This window comes from Xenopus laevis, chromosome 2L, assembly GCF_017654675.1.
Source record: "Xenopus laevis strain J_2021 chromosome 2L, Xenopus_laevis_v10.1, whole genome shotgun sequence".
In the NCBI taxonomy this organism is placed as follows: Eukaryota; Metazoa; Chordata; class Amphibia; order Anura; family Pipidae; genus Xenopus; species Xenopus laevis.
In genome coordinates this window covers 32,346,527-32,369,718 of record NC_054373.1, presented here as the reverse complement: position 1 = coordinate 32,369,718, position 23,192 = coordinate 32,346,527, and the positions used below count along the sequence as shown (strand labels likewise).

Here is a 23,192-nt window from a genome sequence, read left to right as displayed (position 1 = left end):
TTTAAAGTTGGCTACAGGGGGTCACCATCTTGTAACTTTGTTAAACATCTTTGCAAGACTAAGACTGTGCACATGCTCAGTGTGGTCTGGGCTGCTTAGGGATCGTCATAAACAAAGCTGCTTGAGTTCTGCATGGCTGGGAAGTAAGGCGGGGGCTCCCCCTGCTGTTCATAAGTATGATTGTTTCCCTGCTCAGCAGTTAGGGACCATCTGACAATTCCTATCCACAGCAGTAAATGAAGGGAGAATTTCACTGCATATAGTCAGGTTTCTTATAAAAAACGGTACACATTTTTTTTATTAAAGTATATTGGAGATAGGTTTCTTTTTCATTAAAGAAAATAAAAATGGGACTTAATTTGTTTGCCTTTACATGCCCTTTAAGGGGGCAGCATGCTGCCCAACCACACCCACATTGGTTCAGAAACACTGGGAATGCGAAGGAGATACAATAGTTTTTTAAATTTCCTGTGTGCCAATCCTCATAGCTACAGTCCCAATGATGAAAATTTGAGCAAATAAAAGGGAGCCGACGGGAGTGACAAACAACAGTGGGCATAGGGGTGTCTGCTATGTAAATCCGGTCCTGTCTGTTCCACATGCCTTGCTTTATCCAAATCACATCAATCAATGATATTGTGAGGTGTCGCCTTCACAATGTCTAAATGTGTGGTTCACTATTAAATAAATGGTTTGTTATAAAATGTTATAAAACGGCTAATTCTAAACAACTTTTCAAATGGCCTTGACTTTTTTTTGCATAGTTTTCGAATGATTTGCCTTCTTCTTGTGACTTTTTCCAGCTTTCAAATGGGGGTCACTGACTCCATCTAAACAAATGTAAGAGTACAAATGTATTTATTGCTACTTTTTATTGTTCATCCTTCTATTCAGGCCTGTTTATTATTCCAGTCTCTTATTCAAATCAATGCATGGTTGCTAGGGTGATTTGCACCTTTGAGATAACTGTTAGTATGATGTAGAGAGTGATATTCTGAGACAACTTGCAATTGGTTTTCATTTTTTTATTATTTGTAGTTTTTGAGTTATTTAGCTTTTTATTCAGCGGCTCTCCAGTTTGCATTTTAAGCAAAATAGTAGCTAGGGTCTAAATTACCCTAGCAACCACACATTGATTTGAAAAAGAGACTGGGATATGAATAGGAGAGGCCTGAAATGAAAGATGAGTAATAAAAAGTAACAATAATAATACATTTGTAGCCTTACAGAGCATTTGCTTTTTAGAAGGGGGTCAGAGATGCCCGTTTGAAAGCTGCAAAGAGTCAGAAGAAAAAGGCAAATAATTAAAAACCTACAAAAAATAAATGATGAAAACCAAGTGAAAAGTTGTTTAGGATTGGTAATTCTAAACCATACTAAAAGTTACCTTAAAGGTGAACAACCCTTTTAAGATTTATGAAAGTTTTTAAATCGGTCTCGGGGGATTCGGTTCAGTATTCGGCTGAATCTTTCACAAACGATTCAGTCGAAACCTAAAATAGTGAATTTGGTGCATCCCTATAAAACATACCAAAAAAGAGTGTGGAAAACAGGCTCAGAAGCAGCAGATACTGTGTTGCAAGGTTTATTTTAACAGGTTTGTTATAATAAAGCTTGTAGCACAGTATCTGTGGCTTCTGAGCCTGTTTTCCACACTCTTTTTTTTTTGGTATATTGACATGCGCTTCAAGTTGGGACAGAAGCAGTGGTACAGGCATCCTACGTGCTACTGGTCCAAACTGATTTGTTTTCATCCCTATACAAAATGTCATTTAAGATGACAAAAACTCGATGGAAACGAAGATTATTTTGTTTATCAACAGGGAGCACAAGACAGAAATACAGTGGCTGAGAGGTAGAACAGTCAATAAGAAATGGTGGGAGAAAGCAAAGAGATCATTAGCCAACTCATTATGCCTGACTGATCACTTTGACCCACACAATTCTGAAGAATTGAGATAAACTGTTGTGTTACCTTGAGACTGGAAGAGTGGGCGCTTGCATTACACATTTATTATATTAACATTGTTTGGCAGCAGAGTTAATTCTTACTCCAAAAAATATATATAGCAGACACTTCCCATGAACAGCATCCTTTATTATAAAAATCATATAGGGTACAATACGTGTTATAGTACAGATTCATAGGCTTGCTCTGAGGTTACAGATGGGATAACATTTATAGCCATGTTCAGTCATAGAAAACCATAAATGAACACTATTTAACCAGTCAGAAGGGTTGCCACCTGGCCGGCCGGTAAAAATGATGCTTATTAAAAGGAAAAAACATCACAAATATAGGAAGGCTGCTATTTAACTCCAGAAAAGGTGGCAACCCAAGTCAGAACACAGTGCGCCACAGCTAGGGTTGCCACCTGGCCAGTATTTTACCGGCTTGACCAGGAAAAACGATGCTTGACCCCCAATGTTATTAATAGGGAAATAAATCTAAATATATAGGAAGGACGGTATTTTTATTCCAAAAAAGGTGGTAACCCTAACTACAGCCCTAAACTTGTGTCTGACATGTTTTTGTAATAAAGATTCTTTTGTGCATGTGCCCGTGTGTGGGATTTGTGAGTGGCAGCTGTTTATACTTTGGAGTAAGGGATGGGGTTACCAGAATGTCTGGTGAAAACAATACTTCAAGGTGGTTATTGGTTCAATGATAAGTTATTTTACTTTATTAAGTTTGGGACCGAGCAGTGAAAGAGCAACACATGGCGATTTACTTATTGATGGCAAAGTGAATTAATTTACTGTGTCAGAATTGGGGGGGGGGAATATGTAACCCCTGACATGGCAGAGAAGTTCCTGGCCCAATGACATGCAGTCGTTGCCGTTCTCTCCCCGCAGCCTCCCTTGTCTAGCCGCTCCCTCCCTCTCACCACAGCTGTTCAGACGCTCTGCCGACTGTCTCTCCCCAGCCAGCACGGCCTTACTCCTCCTGGCTGCTGTGCGCTTACTTCCGGTGCTGTGCGCGCTTACTTCCGGTGCTGGAAGAACAGCGCTGCGTCAGGGGCGCGCACACTGGCGAGCTGGTCACAGATTTTCTTCGATAAAATTTTTTAATGTTACTGGTCCAGGGGGGCAAGTGCCCTCCCTTGCCCCTATGTGTGGAGGCCCATTGGAGGTTCCAAGCGCACTCAGGAGCAGTGTGTCATCTCCAGTCCCTGTCACAACTACTTCTCCTCCACGCGCCAGCGAGAAAGTAAACACTACCAACTACCAATCAGATTAGGCTATCACGTTATCACACTCTGATTGGATAGATCGTGCCTCGCGTATTCGGGCTGCGTGTACAGAGGAAAGAACAGCGCGGCGCCATGACGTGTATCTCGGTCAGTCCCACCTAACTCCTCCCAGTCAGACAACGGGATGGGGCAGCTGAGCTCTGTGGTGCCGCTGCTTCTGAGCTCTGTGATCGCTGCGAGTTTTGGGCAAGTGTGCGATAATGGCCGGGTGAGAGGCTCCCCTAATAGCTACTGATTCTCTTTATTAGGAAACGTTTCTCCCCGGGCAGTGCAGAGAGACTTTAATGCGAACAACATACATTGGGGGAGAATTTAAAGGGGAAGTTAACGTTTATATGAACATGTAGTATCTCATATTTTGTCCTGCTCTTAGTTACATTACTATTGTGGGGGAGGAGTTATACCATCATGTTACTGGATTTATAGTGAAACACATATTATAGGTGAGGGGATTTACTCTCCCTTGAATGTGATTTCCTAAAATAAAAACCGTTGTAAATGATACCTAATAACATTGTGCCTGTGTGGTGGGGTGTTGTAGGGTGAGACTCTCTACAGCAGCTCTTATAAAATACACAACCCCCTTGTAAACATCAAAGTTTCTTGCTTGTGTCATGTGCCTTTGTAAATGAATTCCCTTAATTCTTAGGGCACAAATTTGCAGCAGTGTCACAAGTGTGGCCCCTACATCACTTCCCTTGTCCTGGGTGCCCAAGCTAGAGCCCTGCAGTCCTGATCCTTGATGGTCAGCAAGTCTGGATTGCGGATAAGGTACTTGCGGGTCGGGTTGCTGGTCCAAGTGGGAAAGAATGCAGGTTGCGGGCACGGGTTCCAAAAAATGGACCCGCGCAGGACTCTAGCCCATACTCCTTGGCCCGGCTGTGGTGTCATTTTATATTAAGTGAACCCTCAATTTTACATACCCTGGTTTTACGTTATCCTGCATTTTATGTTAATTTGTTGTGGTCCCACCAATTTATAATGCACTTTAATTGGTGCTTTCCTTGATATTAATACTGTTTTCCTGGATTTTATATAGCAATTTTGTCCAAAAATTGCTGTTTGTCCTCTAAGAATGTTATTATTAGGGATGCACCGAATTCAGGATTCCGTTCGGGAGTCTTTCTTTTTCAACAGGATTCGGCCGAATCTTTCTGCCAGGCCCGACCGAATACTAATGCAAGTTAGGATTTGGATTCAGTTCGGTATTCGGCTGTATCTTTCGAGAAGGATTCTGGGCTGTGGCCGAATCCAAAATAGTGGATTCAGTGCATCCCTAGTTATTATTAGTGTCATGGGTTTTTAAATACTAACCAGATGTTTATTTTGCCACGTTCTGTCTGTAAGTAGCCTGTCCCAATTAGTCTGCACCTCATACAGTCCTGCACTAATCACTTATTGCTTTAGGTTGTGTATGTGACTATCAGAGAGGCCTTGCACACGCCCCCCATAGTATAATAATTTGTTACTAACTCAGTAAATGTTGCATTTCAAATGGAAGACGACTGCTGTGCTTATATCCTTTGAGTACTTGAAGAAAAGGTTGTTATAACACATTTCCCTGGTTTTACATTTTCCCAGATTTGACATCATTTTTCGTGGTCCCCTGAAAAGCTTAAACTGATGGTTCTATTGTATCTGAGTGTTTCCAATGAAGTATAAATAATCAGTGAGCGGGGCACACAGGCATTTATTGTCCTGTGGAGGGAGGGTTTGGCTTGGTTCTCTACCTGCAGATAAATCCAATTGACTATGATGTAGAGGAGTCAATTACAATTCCCTGTGTTTTGTTGCCATAAGAATAATTAAAGGAGAAGGAGACATTTTCACAGTTGGGGAAGGGTTACAAAATTGCTTAATTTCTATCCCAGGTCAGTGTTTTTTTCTATGAGAGCACTGTGGTACTATAATCTTTCATTCCCTATATTACTATAGTAAAGTCAGAAAAATGTCTATACAATGCAGACACCCACCTAATGCGACACAAGAAATCCCCAGGAGAATGATAGCAGATGGCAATGTGATGGAAAGTTTTCCCTCTCCTTTAACCTTTCCATGTTGCCAGTGATGCTGCCAGGAAAACAGTGTGGCCTTCATATTCTATTATAGCTGCAAATTTACATGATTATAATAACCCAATAGCAAGCAATGAGTATTTACAGGAGAAGGAAAGCTAATGAAGCAGTTTATTGCCAATAGATTAGCCACAATAATGCAAGCGAGAACACTATATTTGTTTAGGATAGCAGCTGCCATATTAGCTTGGTGTGACATCACTTCTTGCCTGAGTCTCTCCCTGCTCACTCATAGCTCTGGGATTAGATTAAAGCAGGGAGGGGGGGGGGAGAGGAGGCAAGAGGAGAGGAGCAAACTGAGCATGCTCAAGCCTTAGCCCTGGAGGTTTAAGCTGAAAACAGGAAGTCTGATACAGAAGCCCATGTGTACACAATAGAATGAAAGAAATGCAAGGTTTCTTTTGACAGAGGACTCTACTTTTGAGGATTTACTGGTGACCTTTCTGATAAAGCTTATTTAGGTTTAGCCTTTCCTTCTCCTTTAAGTGCTCACACTTTGCTCATTGGCTGGAAATGTTTATGTCAGGATAGAACTGCTGAATTCCATTGTGTCCTATGTGCAGAAATCCTCTAAGCTTGTGTCGGGTTCTGACAGGGAATTGGTTCTTAAAGGAGAAGGAGCATTTGTTGTTTTACTTTCTCCCCTAAATAAAGCTTTATAAGATTCTTACTGTTGAAATTGTTGCTTCTTTCAGCAGTAATCATTATTAAGAGACAGGAAAGATCTTATTATACCGTAGGTTTTTCTCTCTCTAGGAAACATCTAGAGCAACAGGTTTTGCAGGTCTGGGTAGTATTAAAGCTGTTCATTTTTTAGATGTGCTGTTCATAGCAAGGTTTCCCCGCTGCACGTATGTCTGATAACTCATTATCTGAACTCGAGAATGTCAACTGTGCTGTGGGAATTAAAAACACACTGTTACACTCGGATACATGGAAATCCTTAATTCCCAGTTGCTGTTACTTCTCCATTGGTAAATGTTCTTTTGCCGTGTTATTGTTCATGTTTATTTTTATTAGAATATTCAGAACACATTCTTGAAATAGCAGTTGGTACAGTATATAATGCTATGTATGACCTGTTTGTCTTATTTTACATCTCTGAGATAATATTTAACTATATACTGTAGGTCATTAGTTATTTTCTATACCAAGTAAGGATTCAGCTGACATCAGAGAGATCATGGGAAATTTGGCCACTTCTGTGGATAGGAAAGTTGTATCAATACCAATTATTTGGTAAATGCCTTTCAATGAGATCACTTGTTGTGGTTCAGTCCTTTTTCAGAATAACTGCTGACCCACATCAACTTTTATATTGGATTATCAATTTACCCAGTTATTCAGCATTTTATTCAGCAGACCTCCAATTTGCAGTTTCAGCAATCTGGTTGCTAGGGTCCAAATTACCCTAGCAACCATGCATTGATTTGAATAAGAGACTGTAATTAGCAGAGGGCCTGAGTAGAAAGATTAGTAATAAAAAGTACATTAACGATACATTTTTTTAGACTTATAGAGCATTTGTTTTTTTAGATGGAATCAGTGACCCCCATTTAAAAGCTGGAAAGAGTCAGAAGAAGAAGGCAAATAATTCAGAAACTATAAATATAAATATAAATAAGACCAATTGAAAAGTTTCTTAGAATTAGCCATTCTATAACATACTAAAAGTTAACTTAACTCCCTTTAGCAAAAACTGTAGTAGCCAGAGAGCCCTTGTGCTATTGCTTCTTGGTACTTCAGCCCCTAAACCATTGTCCTTTATTGGCATTGCACATAAACCACTTTAATAAAATATACTGGTATAGGATTTATTATCCACAATGCATGGTACTTCTGCATAAAGGATTCTTGGTTAATTGAACCGCAACATTTTAAGTCTAATTATTTATATATTAAATAACCTAATAGGATTGTTTTACCACCAATATGGATTCATGCAGCCTGGTTACCATCAAGTACAACTATTGTTTTATTATTACAGAGAAAAAGTGAATTCCTTTTAAAAAAAACGTTCTGGATTTTGGGTTTCCGGATTAGGAATCCATAACCAAAGTGCTGCTATAATGAATATACGGTGGTGTAAGTGCTTTTATTCTGCTCTTTAGATTTATCGGATTTCTTTTCATTGCAGTTGAATATTCATGTGGACCTTCCAGACAAGAGTGTGTATACATGTCCCGGGAGACACTGGCCTTTTCCAGTTCAGGTATGAAATTGTCCAGTATTTCTGCAGTTTGTACAGGACTGACTGCACTCAGTGTTACTTTCTCTTCACTTCTGCAATATTTTCATCTTCCAGCATTTGCATTACAGAAATAAACTGAGCTTCTTTGCTTCCAATGCGGAATTTTTTTTTTTTTTTAACAAAAAGTATTGTTTTTCTACAGATTTACGGCTGAGACAGACGAAAAGATACGGGGAGATTTAGTCGCCCGGCGAAAAAATAGCTCTTCTTCGGGCAATAATCTCCCTGAACTGCCTCCCTGCCGGCTACAATCTAAATTGCCGGCGGGATGGCATTTGGAGCACCTTCGTTTTCCAAAGTCGCCCGAAGTTGCCTCAATTTAGATTCTAGACGATGGGGAGGCCGTTCAGGGAGATTAGTCACCCGAAGAAGAGAGATTTGTCGCCGGGCAACTAATCTCCCCAAATCTTCTCATCTGTCTCTGCCCAGCTAACAACAGCTAACAAATGTTACTATTTAATTATGGGTTGGGATAAAAAATATCAATCACAGTAACTTAATAGCCTGAAGAAAAAGCACTGATAAAGCTCTGTGTGGTGTTTGTTCCATTCAGGTAGCATGTATTTCTACTGTCAGTTTAAATAACTTGTGTTTAGCATTTGCATCATAGTGACACAGTGAGTAGCCCTGTTGTCTTGCAGCGCTGGGCCTTGGTTTGATTCCAGCCAGAACACTGTCTGCGAGGAATTTGTATGCTCTCCCCTTGTTAATTGGCGCCTGATAGAACCGACCGTTGTGCGTGTGAATGCGATAGGCGCCTTAGATTGTAAGCTCCACTGGGGCTGGGACTGATGTGAATAATGTATAATATCTGTAGTGGGCTGCAGAATATTTGAGTGCATTGTAAATAAAGGATTATAATAGTAAAGTTGTCTGTCTCCCCACAGGTGTTTCCAAGCATTACCACTCATTATGAACCAGAGGTGAGATCACAGAGTTCTCAGGCAGGTAGAGCAGTGAAAGTAAAAATATTATTGGTATCTGTGGGTTCCAGCTCAGTGTTGGTAAATGAAGGCATATTGGCTGGGATACTTCTTGTTATAAGTCTGTTGTATAAGTACCACTACTATTTTAGTTGTAGATTCCCTTTTTTTTTAAATTAGGTTTTTATTTTTAATTCAAGGGGAGGAGAAAACAGTAATACAAACTAACAATGGCTCACATCCAGGATTCATAACATGTACATACATCTGCAAATTCTACTTTATAGGGGTACAGCAAGCTCAGCTTTATCATTGTAACCTTCATCATTAGCTCTAGATTCCTTTTAATTTAACCGGGAAATTTTGTGGATGTAGAGAAAAGAGGTACAGTCAGTTGCCAGAGCACCGAAATTTGCTCTTTTCTTGTAGAAGTCACACAGCGCCTGTATGGACACTGAGATAGTGTATGCAACCCCGATTCCCAACAGGTAAAATCGTTTCTTGTGTCTGCCAGATAGATGGGAGCCTTTCCCAAGTGTACACAAAGTAGAGACTGGTTGATATAATACAGTGTTTAATGTATGTTTATATTTTTAAAAGGGAAATGTCCAAATGTAATAAGGAATATATATCTATATGAATCCTATTGTCACACAATCTATATATTTGCTTTTAAAAGTGGCGTGCACCGTCCAAAATGGGCCAGATATGGAGAGTATGCGTATTGTCCCCCACAGCGCTGGCTGCATAACCTTGAGGTAGGACATATTGTGATTTTATAAAGCTTTATGGGGAATGAATTATATGATTAATAACATTGCAGTACAACTTAGAATTCCATACTAAAAGAGAACAGGGTTCGATTATAGAGAGCTGTAATCTTAGTGTTTTAGTTAAACAGAAAAAATTGTAAGTTAACCACATGTCCCATTATACTATCCACAGATAATATACTGCAGGGCAGTGCATATTCATTCTTTTTTTTTATGTGGATCTGCTCCAGTTTTTGTTATTGGTGTATAGTCAGCCGTGGGAGTCGCACACTCAGTCTGATCAGTTCCTGGCCAGTACAGAGCAATTATAGAATTGATAGGGTAGGATTCCTGTTAGCATAAAGATATTTACAAGTTTGGGGGTGTTAAATTCTCTCTACCTTTATGTCTTGCAGCATGGAGGGGTTGTTTTCTTGTACCATCCCTGTGTTCACCCCAAGCTGAAAAAAGCACTTGTCCATGGAGCTCGCTCCTGCGTATACAAGCACATCATCACCCCTCACATGAACCTTTCAACTGAACGGGTATGGAATTTGTTTTTACTGACTTTAAGGGAGTCCCAGCACTGAGAATGATGATCTATTGGCCTGTCATATTGGAATTTATTTTTAAAATATGTGCATGAATTGCACATCTATGGTTACATTTTATCCTTCAAATTTCATTGCTGGAGTAACCCTGTCATTTGCATATTTATTTTGTATACTTTTTTGATGGAAGGATATACAAGCACTTTGTCATGATGCTCTTTCTCCTTTTATTATAAAACCTATATGTGCATTATTTCTTTAGGGTAGAATCAGTCTTCCTTTTTTTTTGTTACAGTTTTACAGGAACGGCCTTTAATACTTGGCCTATTACTGACATTGGTGGTTTTGCTGTGGGTTGTATGAATTACCTTGTAGCTTTCAATGAAGCATTTATGTCTTATCATATTATGCTCTGGCCTGTTGTGTTCTTTCTTCAGCCTCTTGCCCTGGTCACCTGGGGCTCCACTCTGGAGATGTCACATATAGATCTCTGTGAAGTTAGAAACTGGCTAACGGCCAACATGGACAGAACTAGAGAACGAGAAATGGACATGGATGGTTCGTATCAGGACTTGCTTGTCCGGCCATCGTCAGTGTTCTTTGATAAACATGACAAGAAGCTTTGCCCCAAAGTTTGCTGCCAGGTAAGAAACAAATCTCAAGTTTCGCCAATAGATTTTCACAGAGCTTTTCAATGCAAAGTCCTGGCTAAGGCAGAAATAACACCTTACTACTGATCTTAGCAGGTTATTTTAATATTGTATTTCCCCATGTTTGGGCCATGCAGTGATTCAGATAGCCGTGGGTATCCACAATGGTAGGTGGGCATTGAGCAGGTCATTGGCAATAGAGTGCAAGTATGGAGAGGATGTGGGTTGAATTACCTGCAGGTCAGGTCTAGAAGAACATTCTACTCTTATAAAGTCTGTTCTTGATGAATAGACCATAGTGTCTGCAAGCTTGTACTAGTTGTGACCAGTAATTATAATACTGTTTATATCAAAAGAGTGAGCCTTTTAATTAATGTATAACACATATTTGTATACAAGAACATACATCTCATATAAAATTACTTTTCTTTATATCTTAAGCAAGAAAACTGTGGTTTGAAGAGAAGAAGAAGGGACTCTGCATTACTTGGTTCTGCCCATATATTAGCAAGCACTCCTATTTATAATGCCAGTGCAAGAATAATGAACAGTACTGCAGTGTCAGTAGAACAAACAGCAGTTGATGCCAATAAAAGTCAGCCTGTAATCTCACACACAGTATTGAGGACTACTTTATCATCTTCAACATCTGAAGATAAGGTTCACGTAACATTAGATCCGTCTGGTGTGTCCGAAAAAAAAGATTACCTTGTAGATCCAGATGGAAGCCGTTATATGGAGAGCAATGTTTCTGCTTTACTACCAGAATCCACCTTCATGAATATTTCCAAAGGCTCACCTGACATGAACTTGAATTCTCCAACTGTACAGAGCAGGAACACATCCAATGATCTAGGGGGCAGCCAGGCTGTGCCATCTCCAACTTCCATGCAAAAAGAGTCAGGCGCTTCGACAACCCACAACAATAGCATTGCAGGAAAAACTGCTGTTGAGGGCCCAGGTACTGCAACAACCACCCAACAAGAAGAAAAGATTCCTGAGCCTCCTGTGGGCCTTTCATCTACTACTGCTCCCAAACCAACTGCTGCCGTTATAGAAGAAAAAGAAGAGTGCAGTTGCAAGCACGAGCCAACAAAAGAGGCATCGGCTGCAGCACAGAAGGCTTCTGGTGTTGGACAAATAAAAGCCTCAGATGTGTTTGTGTCTACCCCACGAACAGAGGAGGCTGCATGGGCAGCTGCATGTCTCACTTTCCTATTTGTGTTGTTGACTTTGTCTGTTTTGTACACACAACTCTACAAGAAGTTCCGCAAGAGCCAAAGTCTGTATTGGCCCCCAGAAGGAATTGCAGCTGAGACAGAGACTGTGGCTTGTGAGTAGAGAATCTGAGCATTGGAATAATTGGCAATAAGGGTGGATTGAATTTATAATCTGTTCACTATATAACACATTAGCCTAATTCCATGCGTGGCAGGTGGAGAAACTATCCTTGTTAACTCCTAGTATTCTTTTTAAATTTTTAAAAAAAAATGCTAAATAACTGAAAAACCACCAGAATAAAAAATTACCCGAAAGGTGAACAACGCCTTAAAAGGAAGATTTACAGAAAACTAAAATGTTTAACAGTGTTATTACACATATGTGTTGGGTTGGGATATTCCCAGCATGTATTGGAAAGAATTGTGCATGAACTGCTGCTGTGTAATGCTGCTAGTTTGTCTTATTTAAGGAAGGCTAATATTATCGACATGAACCTGTAAGCGAGTCTGGCTTTTCATCTGTTTGCCCATAGTACTTTTAATGGAAAAGATGCTCCAATTGACCAGTTTTCTTTAATTCTATCCGGCAGCTGTTGTTAAGAGGAGGCTGATGCCAGGTCACTCCAAGAGGAAGAAGTGGATTAAACACAAGAAAACACCAGTGCTTCTATATGAAAGTTTAAGTGAGAGTTCAGAGTAGAGTATTTCATATCTTTGACTACTCTGTACAAATGCACTTTACATCATTGGGTGAACTGCACTCTGGTAAAGGGCATCGTAACTGAGGGATCCAGAATGAAGTCTGTAATCGAAGCCAATGGAGAACCTTGGATTTTTTTTCCTCTCTGTCTCCTAAAATTGGACATGTATCACTTTTAGTTAGATGCCAGGAATCTACAGCTGTGTGTAAAGAATGATGAAGTGAATATAACGTTTCTGAACAGTATCTCAGAGTCTTGTCCATCACAGGATCTTTTGGTATAGACTGCCTTCATTTAATTATTGTGCCATGCAAAGTCTGAGCCAAATCATTTCCCTATGGTGCTTGTTTCTCAATGTACATTTCTGTACCCACGTTTTACATATCCGCCCCTGCATACTCTCTCAGCCAATCATTTATACCAGGTGCTCTGTGTGGCTTCAGTACAAAATGGCAAAATCTGTAGCAGGTGGTTCTATACAGCAGCCCATAATTGTATATCTTTCTGTATGTAGACGGTAGGTAGATCTAAATTTTGGGTAAATATTTATAAATATATTTATTTTTATATTGTTTGTAAATGTATTGTAACATGATTGCTTATTGTATAGTTTTATAAATAAACCTACTGTCTATGCTACAATTATTTGTTGTTTTTATGCTTTTTTTGTGTGCTTAACATATAATAAAAATTACATTCGGGTATTGCAATCCTACATTCAGATGGTACTGACTAAGCATGAAAATGACAGGGGAACATCAAGGCATAACAAAGTTGTTTCTGCCTGGTCTCCCGTCTTCCTTACACTTCCTACAGAGATCCCAAGATGGAAGAGGAGATAATTTATGTCTCCTAAACGTTCTATCATGCTGTCTAGGGAAGTTAAGGGATATGGAGACCCCCAAATTTCTTTCTCTATTGCTTTAGCTTGGATTTTGCAAGTAACAAAGACCACTTTTGGTCTTTTGAGTACATCTATAATGCAACAACAGCAATGGATTTGGCACAGTAAAGCAATGTAAAGTGAAGTTATTTAATTCCCCACAAATAACATTTCTATGGGGTAGTAGACTAATAATTATTACATTTCCCTCTTGTGTGCTTCATGAGCTAAGTGGGCTGTCAGTGCTGAAACACTGCATGGCTTTTGTATGTAGCTTGTATTCATCCACTTCCCTCCTTGCATCTCTTTCCTACCTCCATGATCCTTCACTTCAGCCATTCTCCATCAGTTCTGTGCCCTACAGGTGTTGGATGGCTTTTAAGCAAGGGATAAAACACAAGGTTTCTGAAAACAGCTCTTAATCCAAACTTAATTCAGGGACTGGTCCAACTGACATCTGGGAGTCAGGAAGGAATCCCCCCACCCCCAGGGCAAATTGGTGAGGCTTCAGATTGGTTGTTTTTTTGCCTTCTCTGGATTCAATAACAGTTGTGCATGTTGCACTCGATGGACACATTTTTTTCTTTTCAACCTCATCTACTATGTTACTATGTGAGAATTGGATGCATGGAATTTCCTGATGCAGTTAAAAAGTAATGGTCACACATTTCAGATGGATAATATATAATATTAGCTGCTAAGAGGTGCTGTATTTATATAGCATTTGCCCTATACAGTTTTCCACATTACACATTAACATTAACTGGGAAAAAGAAGAAGCAATACAAAGCAGAGCCACCTATACATGGCACTCACAATAAGTTGCTTCTGTTTAGAGCTTTATTTTTTACATCAGTGCAAAAATATATAGAGCTGTTACATTTATCAGTGTCTATAAATCTTTCTATTTAGGAGTTTACAATGCAGTGCAGTGAAATATGGAAATGGTGAAGAAGGGTCTATAGATAAAGAATGTAGATAATTGTCAGCATGTCATGCTTCAATAAAGACATACGTCCCACTAAACCTCCAAAAAGGTTTGGAATTCTGGCAGCATAGATAGGCGCCATTTAAAATAGAAGTTCCTCTAAGCAACAACTTGGTGTTTGTCCAGATAATGGCCACCAGACTACTAATATGTGGGAACTGTTGAGGCAACTTCCAATTTCCCCTGAAGGAGCTGAAGTGAACACAGAATCTCAGCACAGTTCTGGAACTCTTGATACAATTAGAATCAATCAGTGTAGATATAACACAACTCTGTTAGCAGTTCCATTTGATAACCCTTGTGGACTGCAGGGATTTCAGCTCTGCCCCTTAATGTTTTACTAATAAATCATATTCTCAACTTGATAACTCCCAATCAACTTTAAACATTTGCTCTCTGAACATTTTTCTTCTCTGTAGTGCCATAGCAATGTCCTCTGTAGTGCCAATGGCTCTCTAGTGCTTGCATGTCACTCCATGTTGCCTGCTCATGACACTGCTGGTGGTCACATGACTCACCTAGTTCAGTTACCTGTTCAGTTGGTTCAGGCCAACTGCCTTTTGGACAGTGAGGAGAGGAGACACGGAGTGAGAGTGGTGATAGATAAAGGTGGATAAATTGCGATAGAGCTTAAATAAAATTTAAAAAAACAGTATAGGAGGAGAGATTAACATGGAGGTGAGAAAGAAGAGGAGTCGGAATTCGGAGCAGGAAGGACAAGGCGAGAAAAGGAGATGGAGTGATGGAGATTTAGAAGAGAAGAAGAAAAGCCTGGTGAAAAAGAAAACCAGTGAAGATGGGGGCAGTAAAAGGAGAAGGAGAGAAAGAGAGCTGGAAGAGAAGAAGAAAAGCCCTAAAGAAAGGAAGACCAGTGGAGATAGGAGCAATAGCAGAAGGGGTGATGGTGATTTAGAAGAGAAGAAGAAAAGCCTGGTGAAAAAGAAGACCAGTGAAGATGGGGGCAGGAGAAGGAGTGAAGGACAGATAGAAAAGAGGAAAAGCCCCATACAAAGGAAGAACTGTGGAGATTGGAGCAATAATAGGAGTGAAGGTGAGTTAGAAGATCAGAAGAAAAGTCAAATGAAAAAGATCAGTGTAGATGGGGGCAGTAAAAGGAGAAGGAGTGAAGGACAGGTAAAAGAAAAGGAGAAAAGCCCCATGGAAAGGAAGACCAGTGAAGATGGGAGAAATAAAAGGAGAAGGAGTGGAGATGAGTTAGAAGAGCAGAAGAAACACCCCATGGAAAAGAAGACCCGTCAAGATGGGAGCAATAAAAGCAGGAGGAGTGAATTAAAAGACAAGGAGAAAAGCCCCATAGAGAAGAGTGAAAAGTTACAGTTAGAAGAAAAGAAAAGTCAGTTGGAAAAGACCAGTGAAGGAGTGAATAAGGATCAAAAATCAAGAAGTCCAGAGGATCCCTTAGAAGGTAAGAAAACACAGTTGCAGTTTTTATGCTTAATCTCTCCCCTAACTTGCTAATAAGAAGTGGCCCCATAGGATTTATCTGCCCTAACTTGCTGGGATGTCTTTTTAACAGGATTTCTGCAAATAATATGTTTGCCTGATGTTTATAGCTTGCTGATTTACCCAAGGTCTTGTTCTGATTAAAAATTACCCATCTTTTTATTCATTCTTTCTTCTTTTTTTAATCTTGGTATGAAATTAGGGCTGGTTTACTATAAGGGAAAATAAAAGTCACCAGTGATATTGCCAGTATCAACCAATCAGGGCTGGTTTTCTATAGTATAGGAAATTAGTAATATCAGTGATGATGCCAATGTCAACCAATCAGAACTGCTTTCATCTTCTACCTTGTATGTAACTGTTCAAATCTAATTACTGATTGATTCTGATGAACATCACTATCACTAATGGTCTGCCGTGTCAATATGTCAGAAACCCAGGCTTCCAGCATTTCTCAATATATAATCAAGGGTTTAAGTTTTCTGGGAGATGTATTCATGGGGGCCATCGGGGGAGGCACATAGGTGTAGGTGTCCCCTCTCCAGTCCCCTTGTGCTGCCTCATATTAAGGAGCCCTGCCTTGTGCTTGCTGATGGGTTTATTAATATATGCTATGTACAGGTTATTTGTAATACAAGGTACTAATGGAGTTTTTTTCCCTAACTAGGTGGAAGCGCAGCGAAGAAACTCTGTGTGGATATCAGCAGACCTGTCCCCCTGGATATTAAGAACTACAGGTTTTATTCAGAGCTGGGAAAAGGAGGCTTTGGCCGGGTAAGTGAAAGGCTTCCCAGGAATGATTTCTCTTGGTATAAATCATAGGGAAGCAGAAAACATAGACGAGAATAAAGTAGTTTAGTATTATTACTCACTGTTTTGTAAATACAGTTCTAAGAATATCATTATAAAGTGGTGATATAGAATGGGACATTTATGTTGGGGAAGGAATCACTGGAAGATACTATTTCTAATTAATTGGGGAGACTAAACCTCCTGAAATCTTCATTATTCTCCACCTATGGTGTAAAGTGAAAACAGATAACTTTTTCATTTTAGCCTCTCGGTGTTTAGCGTTTACCTTTACATACACCATGTCATATCTAATATTTGCCCTTCGTTATTAGGTGATGTTGGCTTCGTTTACACCGAAGAAGCAACTGGTAGCAGTAAAGATCATGCAGAAAAGTCCAGACAAGAACAACTTCAACATCATGATGAAGGAGGCCCGAGTGCTGTCGGTCGCTAGAGGAAGCACATTTTTATGTCATTCCTACGCAGCTTTTCAATCAGAGGTAAATACTGCTATTAATTGCATATCATCTCTTTAAAGGGAATCTAGCATTTAAATGAACTTTTAGCATGATTAGACCAGTGTTAGACAAACTATGCGGTGGGCAGGCCCGGATTGAGAATTAAAAAAGGCCCTGGCATTTCAGGTACACAGAGGCCCAATCAGCCCACAAAGAGGCCCAAACAGACCCCACCAGCCCACTAAATACTGACTTTCTATGGGACCTTATAGCAGCCCCTCTGGCATTTGCCAGAACCCACAGATTGCCAGTCCGGGCCTGGCGGTGGGGTCTCATTTGCTCCTCATACATGGCTGTTTCTATATCTCCATGGAGCGCCAAGATGTTGCTTTCCACTTATTCACATTACCACTTCTATTCAAACAGTTTTAAAGTTTTTGGGTGGGAGGATGGATATTCTAGGTCTCACCTTCTTCTATTCTCTCTTTAACAGCTGGAATCCTTCTTCGTCCTGGAGTATGCCAGCGGGAAATCTTTAATGCAAATGATTCTTCGCAAAGGAAATCTGCCAATGGCAAGAATCATGTAAGTGACATTAGGACCCATTTACAGTACATGGGATAGGGAGCAAACTGGAAAGAATAGGTGCAGCCCACCATGTTTTTCATACTTTGCTCACTGCCTACCTCTTAGTCCTTAATAGGTCTTTGTTCTCCACAATGGCAGCAATGTATTACTGAGGGACAAGCTTGAGTAGCAGTGTCCCCTTTCCTGCACCCTAACTTGTGTTTCATTCAGGTGCTCTAGTTAAGTGGGTGCAAGATGCTGCCTGGCCCTGTACCCTTGCCATAGATAAGTACAGGGCTGCTTTGTACCTGAATTATATTAATTGTTATTACAGAGAAATTGGGGTAAATTCCAAAGGTCCATGTAGTACTTATTTGTCTGTATAAGCTGCCCACTTAATGAATTTTGTTCTGCTGCATATTGTCAGGCCCAGACTGGCAATCTTGAGATTCTGGCCAATGCGAAACGAGTTGCTAAAAGATGCCATAGACTTACAATATCACCTCTCCCAGCGCCCCAACCAATGGCCCATTTTTCATTTCTTTGGTTTAACCTTATTAATAAGAACATGAAAAGTTTTTAAGGAATTTTAGCTGGATCACTTTAATGGATTTTCTCTGGGACAGTGTTACTAGAGCTCTTTTATAAGTGGAAAACGCTGGGCACTTGAATGGGCTGAATTTGTTCCCATAACAAGTTACATATGTAGCATGTTTGCCTGTGCTGTCAGTAAGACGTGTTCTGCACCCTTTTGTATGTTACACTTAGATATTTGCATCAGATGCGAGGCAACTCTATAGTTAACTGTAACAAATCCTATGTAATGAATGTGATATAGGAACGATGATGATTTTCTTTTTGTAAAAGGTTCTACACAGCGGAGATGGTGGTTGCCCTCCAGTTCCTGCACTCTAAGGGCATCATTCATCGGTGAGTAAATTCTCAGTATATTGTGTTGTCTCTATGTGCTTTCTGACACATAGATTCACTGAGTGATGATGGACTGTCACCACTACATGTGCTGTAGGCAAGCATTTCCCATAGTAGCTACTCATCTCTCCCAACTCGTTTTTAAATTAGTCAATACAAGAAAGCACTTACACAGTCAGACTGCAGGGTGCTGTTAGAAGTCATGGGACCCCCATACTACATAGAACTTTCCCATACAAGTCCAGGTTTTTATCCCACTGCCAGGTTGGCCCCTCACCCCTGTGGGAGGTGGCAAATCCAACAAAGTAGAACATGGCCCCAATTAAAAGAATGTAGAATATTTTACAGAACACTCACTCCGTTCTGCTCAAACATGTCAACATCCCCACCCAGGACCACCATGAGAAATCACAGGGCCCCATATGACAACATTTCCTGGGCCCCCTGGGCTGCGCCCACCGCAAGCCCCACCTAAAGGTCCGCCCTCCCCACCACACAGTAAAAAAAACAAGAAAAATATTGGTGGCTCGGGTTCCCACGTGTTAATAAAAAGATATTGGTGGTCAGGGCCCCCCATAAAAATATATTGGTGGCTAGGACCCAACATGAGAAAAAAAAATTGGTGGCCAGGCCCTCCCCACATTATAAGAAAATTGGTGTTCAGGGCCCCTTAAACGTCCATGCCTTCCCGAAGTCAACAGCTCTCATAAAGCAGGGGGCCCGGCTAATCAAGTAAGTGTGGCATGGCCGGGCCCCCCTTACCCTCGGGGACCCATACAACTCTCCCCCCTGTCCCCCCCTGATGGCTGCCCTGTCCCCACCCAAATGCTACTAATTCCCTCTGCAGGTCCAATATCTTTTTTATTCTATGAATTGTACCTTCACATTTCCTTGGGTTCTCTGTTACTATGGGCCCCTGCAGGATCCCCACTCTGATGGCAGCCTACTTATAGGGGCAGTGGAGGGCAATGTTGGTCCCGAGAACTGTTACCTATTTAAATTGCTCCTAATTCTTATCCTACAGTGACCTGAAACCTGACAACGTGTTGGTGGACAGATACGGCCATATCAAGATCTGCGACTTTGGCCTCGCCGCAGAGAACATCTTCGACCAGACAAGAACCAACGGAGTAATAGGAACCCCTGGATACCGCGCACCAGAGGTGACAACAAACATTTAAAATACAAACATATTCACCTTTAAATTAACCTTTAGTCTCATGCAGAAATATTCGGAGACAATTTGCAATTGGTCTTCATTTTGAATGATTTAGCTTTTGTTCAGCTGCTCTATATTTTGGAGTTCCAGCAGCTATCCGGTTGCTAGGGCTCAATTTAACTTAGCTACCAGGTGCTGAATTGAATGAGAGCCTGGGAAATGAAAATGAATGGGCCTGAATATAAAGATAAATAATAAAAGTTTCAGTAACAACAAAACTGTAGCCTTACACTGCAATATGATTTTGGCTGAAGGGCGTCATTAACCCCCATCTGAATGCTGGAGAGAAAGGCAAATAATTGAAAAATTATAAAAGATAAAAAACTAAGACCAAGGCAAAGGTTGCTAAGAATGTGACGTTTTATAACATACTAAGAGTTGACCTGAAGGGGAAAAACAACCCATTTAAATGAGAACAGCATCTCTGATAATACCACACGTATTTGATATGTGCTCATTTAATATTAATTAATATTATTAATATATTAATAGTAATACAGAAGTTAAATGTAATCCATCTGCAATTTAATATGGAAATAACATGTTATTTTGTGTTCTGCAAGTAGCCTATCAAGTTCATGACTCATGTTTTCTCTGTAATCATTTTGTTTCATAGGTTCTCTCAAAGGCAGAGTATAACGCAGGCGTGGATTGGTGGTCTTTTGGGATTACCATGTACCAAATGGCCACGGGCAGCTTGCCATTTTCACCATCAGGCAGTATTTTAAGGCAATTCTTTGCAATAAAGAAGAATACGCCGTATTACCCATATTATATGAGCAAGGAAATGCTGGACCTCCTGCCAAAGGTAAATATCCAGAGCCAGATTTACATAGCAGACGCCCCTCAGATTTTCATCCTTCATCATCATTCATCTTTTTCACCAGAGCAATGGGGATTGGCGCACAGGAAATTTAAAAAAACTATTGTATCTCATGCGCATCCCCAGTGTTTCTGAATCATTGTGGGTGTGGTTGGGCAGCATGCCGCCCCCTAAAATCCTGCCACCCTAGGCCCGGGCCTTGGTGGCCTCTCTACAAATCGGGGCCTGTTAATATCACCCAAAGAACAATTACAGATCAATTAGTATAGTGTGTGTATATATATATATTAGTGCTAGGAGGTACATGACATAGCACCTGCAATATTAGAATTCATGTTTCTTTTTAGCTTTTGGAGATGGATGAGAATCAGCGGATCGGTGTCAACGGAAACATCAGGGAGCACGCTTTCTACAGCACAGTGAAGTGGGAAGAGCTGGAGAACCGGAGAGTGAAGACCCCTTTCCAGCCAGGAATGGTAAATACATGTGCTATATATGATACATCCACCCACTCTCACACATTGGGTTGGGCTTCACTTAGATAATAAAACATATTGCTAACAGTAACTTTCCCAAAGTTCTAGTAGTATCCAAGACTGATAAAACACAATTCACCTTCAGACTTCACCCAAACTGGACTTCAGCTTTGTCTCCACTGTGGTAATCACTGTAACAAGGACAGATAATCACGTGTCCATAGTGAGGTTAATGGGTCCCTTATTCATTTATTGACCGTTACCTTTTTCAATAGCTCATTCCTTGGCCCTCAGAAACTTTTTGTAATTTTATATCTAGTATAGGTAAATCTAAAAAACAACTGGACTTGCTGAGTTGAAGATATTTCACTACTCATCCGAGCAGCTTCTTCAGCTCTTCAATGATTACTCAGCAAGTCCAGTTGTTTTTTAGATTTACCTATACTAGATATACCATGGCCTGGATGAATGAAAATCTTCATAGTCTTTTTGTAATTTTATTTCCAAAATAAAGTTGTTGGGTTTTGGTGGATAGTGATAGTCTGATTTTAACTTTCCCTGCTTCTCATTTTTCTGGGCATTGATATCTGAATCCAGTAATCACTTTTTACAGATAATTAAAGCCACATATTAAGTTACGACTTATCTTGAGTGAAATAAAGTATGTAAGAAGCACCTTGTTTCCTTTCATATAGCCATCAGCAGATGACTTCACTGAAATCCCGCTGTCATTCTCCTCTCAAATTCGGAACGAGGAAACCAACTTGGCAGATTTCTCCCACGTGGATCCCAGCTGGAGTTGGCAGGAGTAAGGCATTGGTTCTAATATGGGAAAACATCAATACTGCCTGGACAATACAACAACCTGGGCCAATTGACATCATACCCTCTATGGCAAGCTGCACCTCTCAACAACTCATCCACCTGCGTCTGCCATCAATGTCGCCACCACACGGGATCCCTGGCTTTGACTTGGAGAAGAGAAAAAGAAAGAATGGAAGAGTTAACCATCGTGAGTATAAATGTTAGATGAAATGAGACAGTGTAGAGTAATGTAAAAGATTAGGCTGGTTTTAGGTCTTTAGATAAAATGTTATACAATAGTTTATGGACAGGATAATAGATATTATATAACTATTGACAGGCAAGCATCTAGAATAAGGTAGAAAAGAAAACATATGCTCTATAGAAACTTCTCTTAAAATACATCTAAAATCATTTTCTTTTAGGGAAGGAAGGGCGGGTTGTTATCACTCAGCAGCCGCTGAGCTCCCTAATGGTAAGTAGTGGTAAGTATACCCCCTGGAGACTTGATTATATGGGGGTTTATTGTTATCACCTTACCATTGTATATATATATATATATATGTCTGTATGTGTTTGAGATTGAGTGTGTGTGTGTGTATGTGTGAGAGTGAGTGTGTGTATGTGTTAGAGTGAGTGTGTGTGTGTGAGAGTGAGTGTGTGTTAGAGTGAGTGTGTGTGTATGTGTTAGAGTGAGTGTGTGTGAGAGTGAGTGTGTGTGAGAGTGAGTGTGCATGTGTATGTGTGAGAGTGAGTGTGTGTGAGAGTGAGTGTGTGTGAGAGTGTGTGTGTGTGTGTGTGAGAGTGAGTGTGTGTGTATGTGTGAGTGTGTGTGTGTCTGTGTGTGTGAGAGAGAGAGTGTGTGAGTGTATGTGTGTGTAAGAGAGAGAGAGTGTATGTGTGTGTGAGAGTGTGTGTGTGCATCAGTTGAATTAGCTATTTGCAATGCTCACCCATTCCTTGAACAGGAGAACACTGAGTTGAATTCCCTTTTGGAATCCGCAGGCATTTCTGTATTGGAAATGACCTGTTCTCCCTTTCAAGGAATCAGTCACTAGTATCAGGTTATTTTTATAACCTGGTGCTTCATTAATGGCATGCCAATACGGGAGCAATAGAATTGAACCCGTACACTCCCTATGTGGCATTGTATTTCCTTTACAAGGCTACTGTCGATCCAGGGACATGTCCGATTGCCATTTTGGAGTCAGGAAGGAATTTTTTTCCCCTTCTGAGGCAGATTGGAGACCGCCTCAGAAGGGGGTTTTTTGCCTTCCTCTGGATCATCTAAATTTATTTAATTGCAAATAATTGCCCATTAAAATATAAATATAACCTAAATACAACCCCATGAAAATGGAAAAGGCATGTCAAAAAACTAAATTAAATAAGGATGTCCCAGGTTGACTTT

At 40.3% G+C, this 23,192-nt stretch overlaps 3 protein-coding genes across 3 annotated transcripts; all 3 read left to right on the top strand.

The window, feature by feature from the left end:
- The first annotated feature begins 3,378 nt into the window (after nucleotides 1–3,378).
- LOC121399697 lies at nucleotides 3,379–13,006 on the top strand. The gene is made up of 10 exons (XM_041581232.1): nucleotides 3,379–3,462; nucleotides 6,162–6,303; nucleotides 7,420–7,541; nucleotides 8,468–8,503; nucleotides 8,933–8,991; nucleotides 9,183–9,261; nucleotides 9,672–9,800; nucleotides 10,244–10,450; nucleotides 10,898–11,789; nucleotides 12,267–13,006. The coding sequence occupies exons 1-10, from the start codon at nucleotides 3,379–3,381 to the stop codon at nucleotides 12,374–12,376; spliced, it is 1,860 nt and encodes a 619-aa protein (XP_041437166.1). The 3' UTR covers nucleotides 12,377–13,006.
- Nucleotides 13,007–14,905: 1,899 nt separating this feature from the next.
- On the top strand, nucleotides 14,906–19,661 carry LOC121399846 (protein kinase C epsilon type-like). Its single transcript, XM_041581688.1, has 6 exons — nucleotides 14,906–15,674; nucleotides 16,380–16,486; nucleotides 16,837–17,004; nucleotides 17,456–17,547; nucleotides 18,397–18,459; nucleotides 19,484–19,661. Exons 1-6 carry the CDS (start codon nucleotides 14,921–14,923, stop codon nucleotides 19,638–19,640), a joined length of 1,341 nt encoding a protein of 446 aa, XP_041437622.1. The 5' UTR covers nucleotides 14,906–14,920; the 3' UTR covers nucleotides 19,641–19,661.
- Nucleotides 19,662–20,304: 643 nt separating this feature from the next.
- LOC121399848 (protein kinase C delta type-like) lies at nucleotides 20,305–21,810 on the top strand. Its single transcript, XM_041581690.1, has 3 exons — nucleotides 20,305–20,486; nucleotides 20,849–20,977; nucleotides 21,673–21,810. Exons 1-3 carry the CDS (start codon nucleotides 20,352–20,354, stop codon nucleotides 21,787–21,789), a joined length of 381 nt encoding a protein of 126 aa, XP_041437624.1. The 5' UTR covers nucleotides 20,305–20,351; the 3' UTR covers nucleotides 21,790–21,810.
- Nucleotides 21,811–23,192: the final 1,382 nt, after the last annotated feature.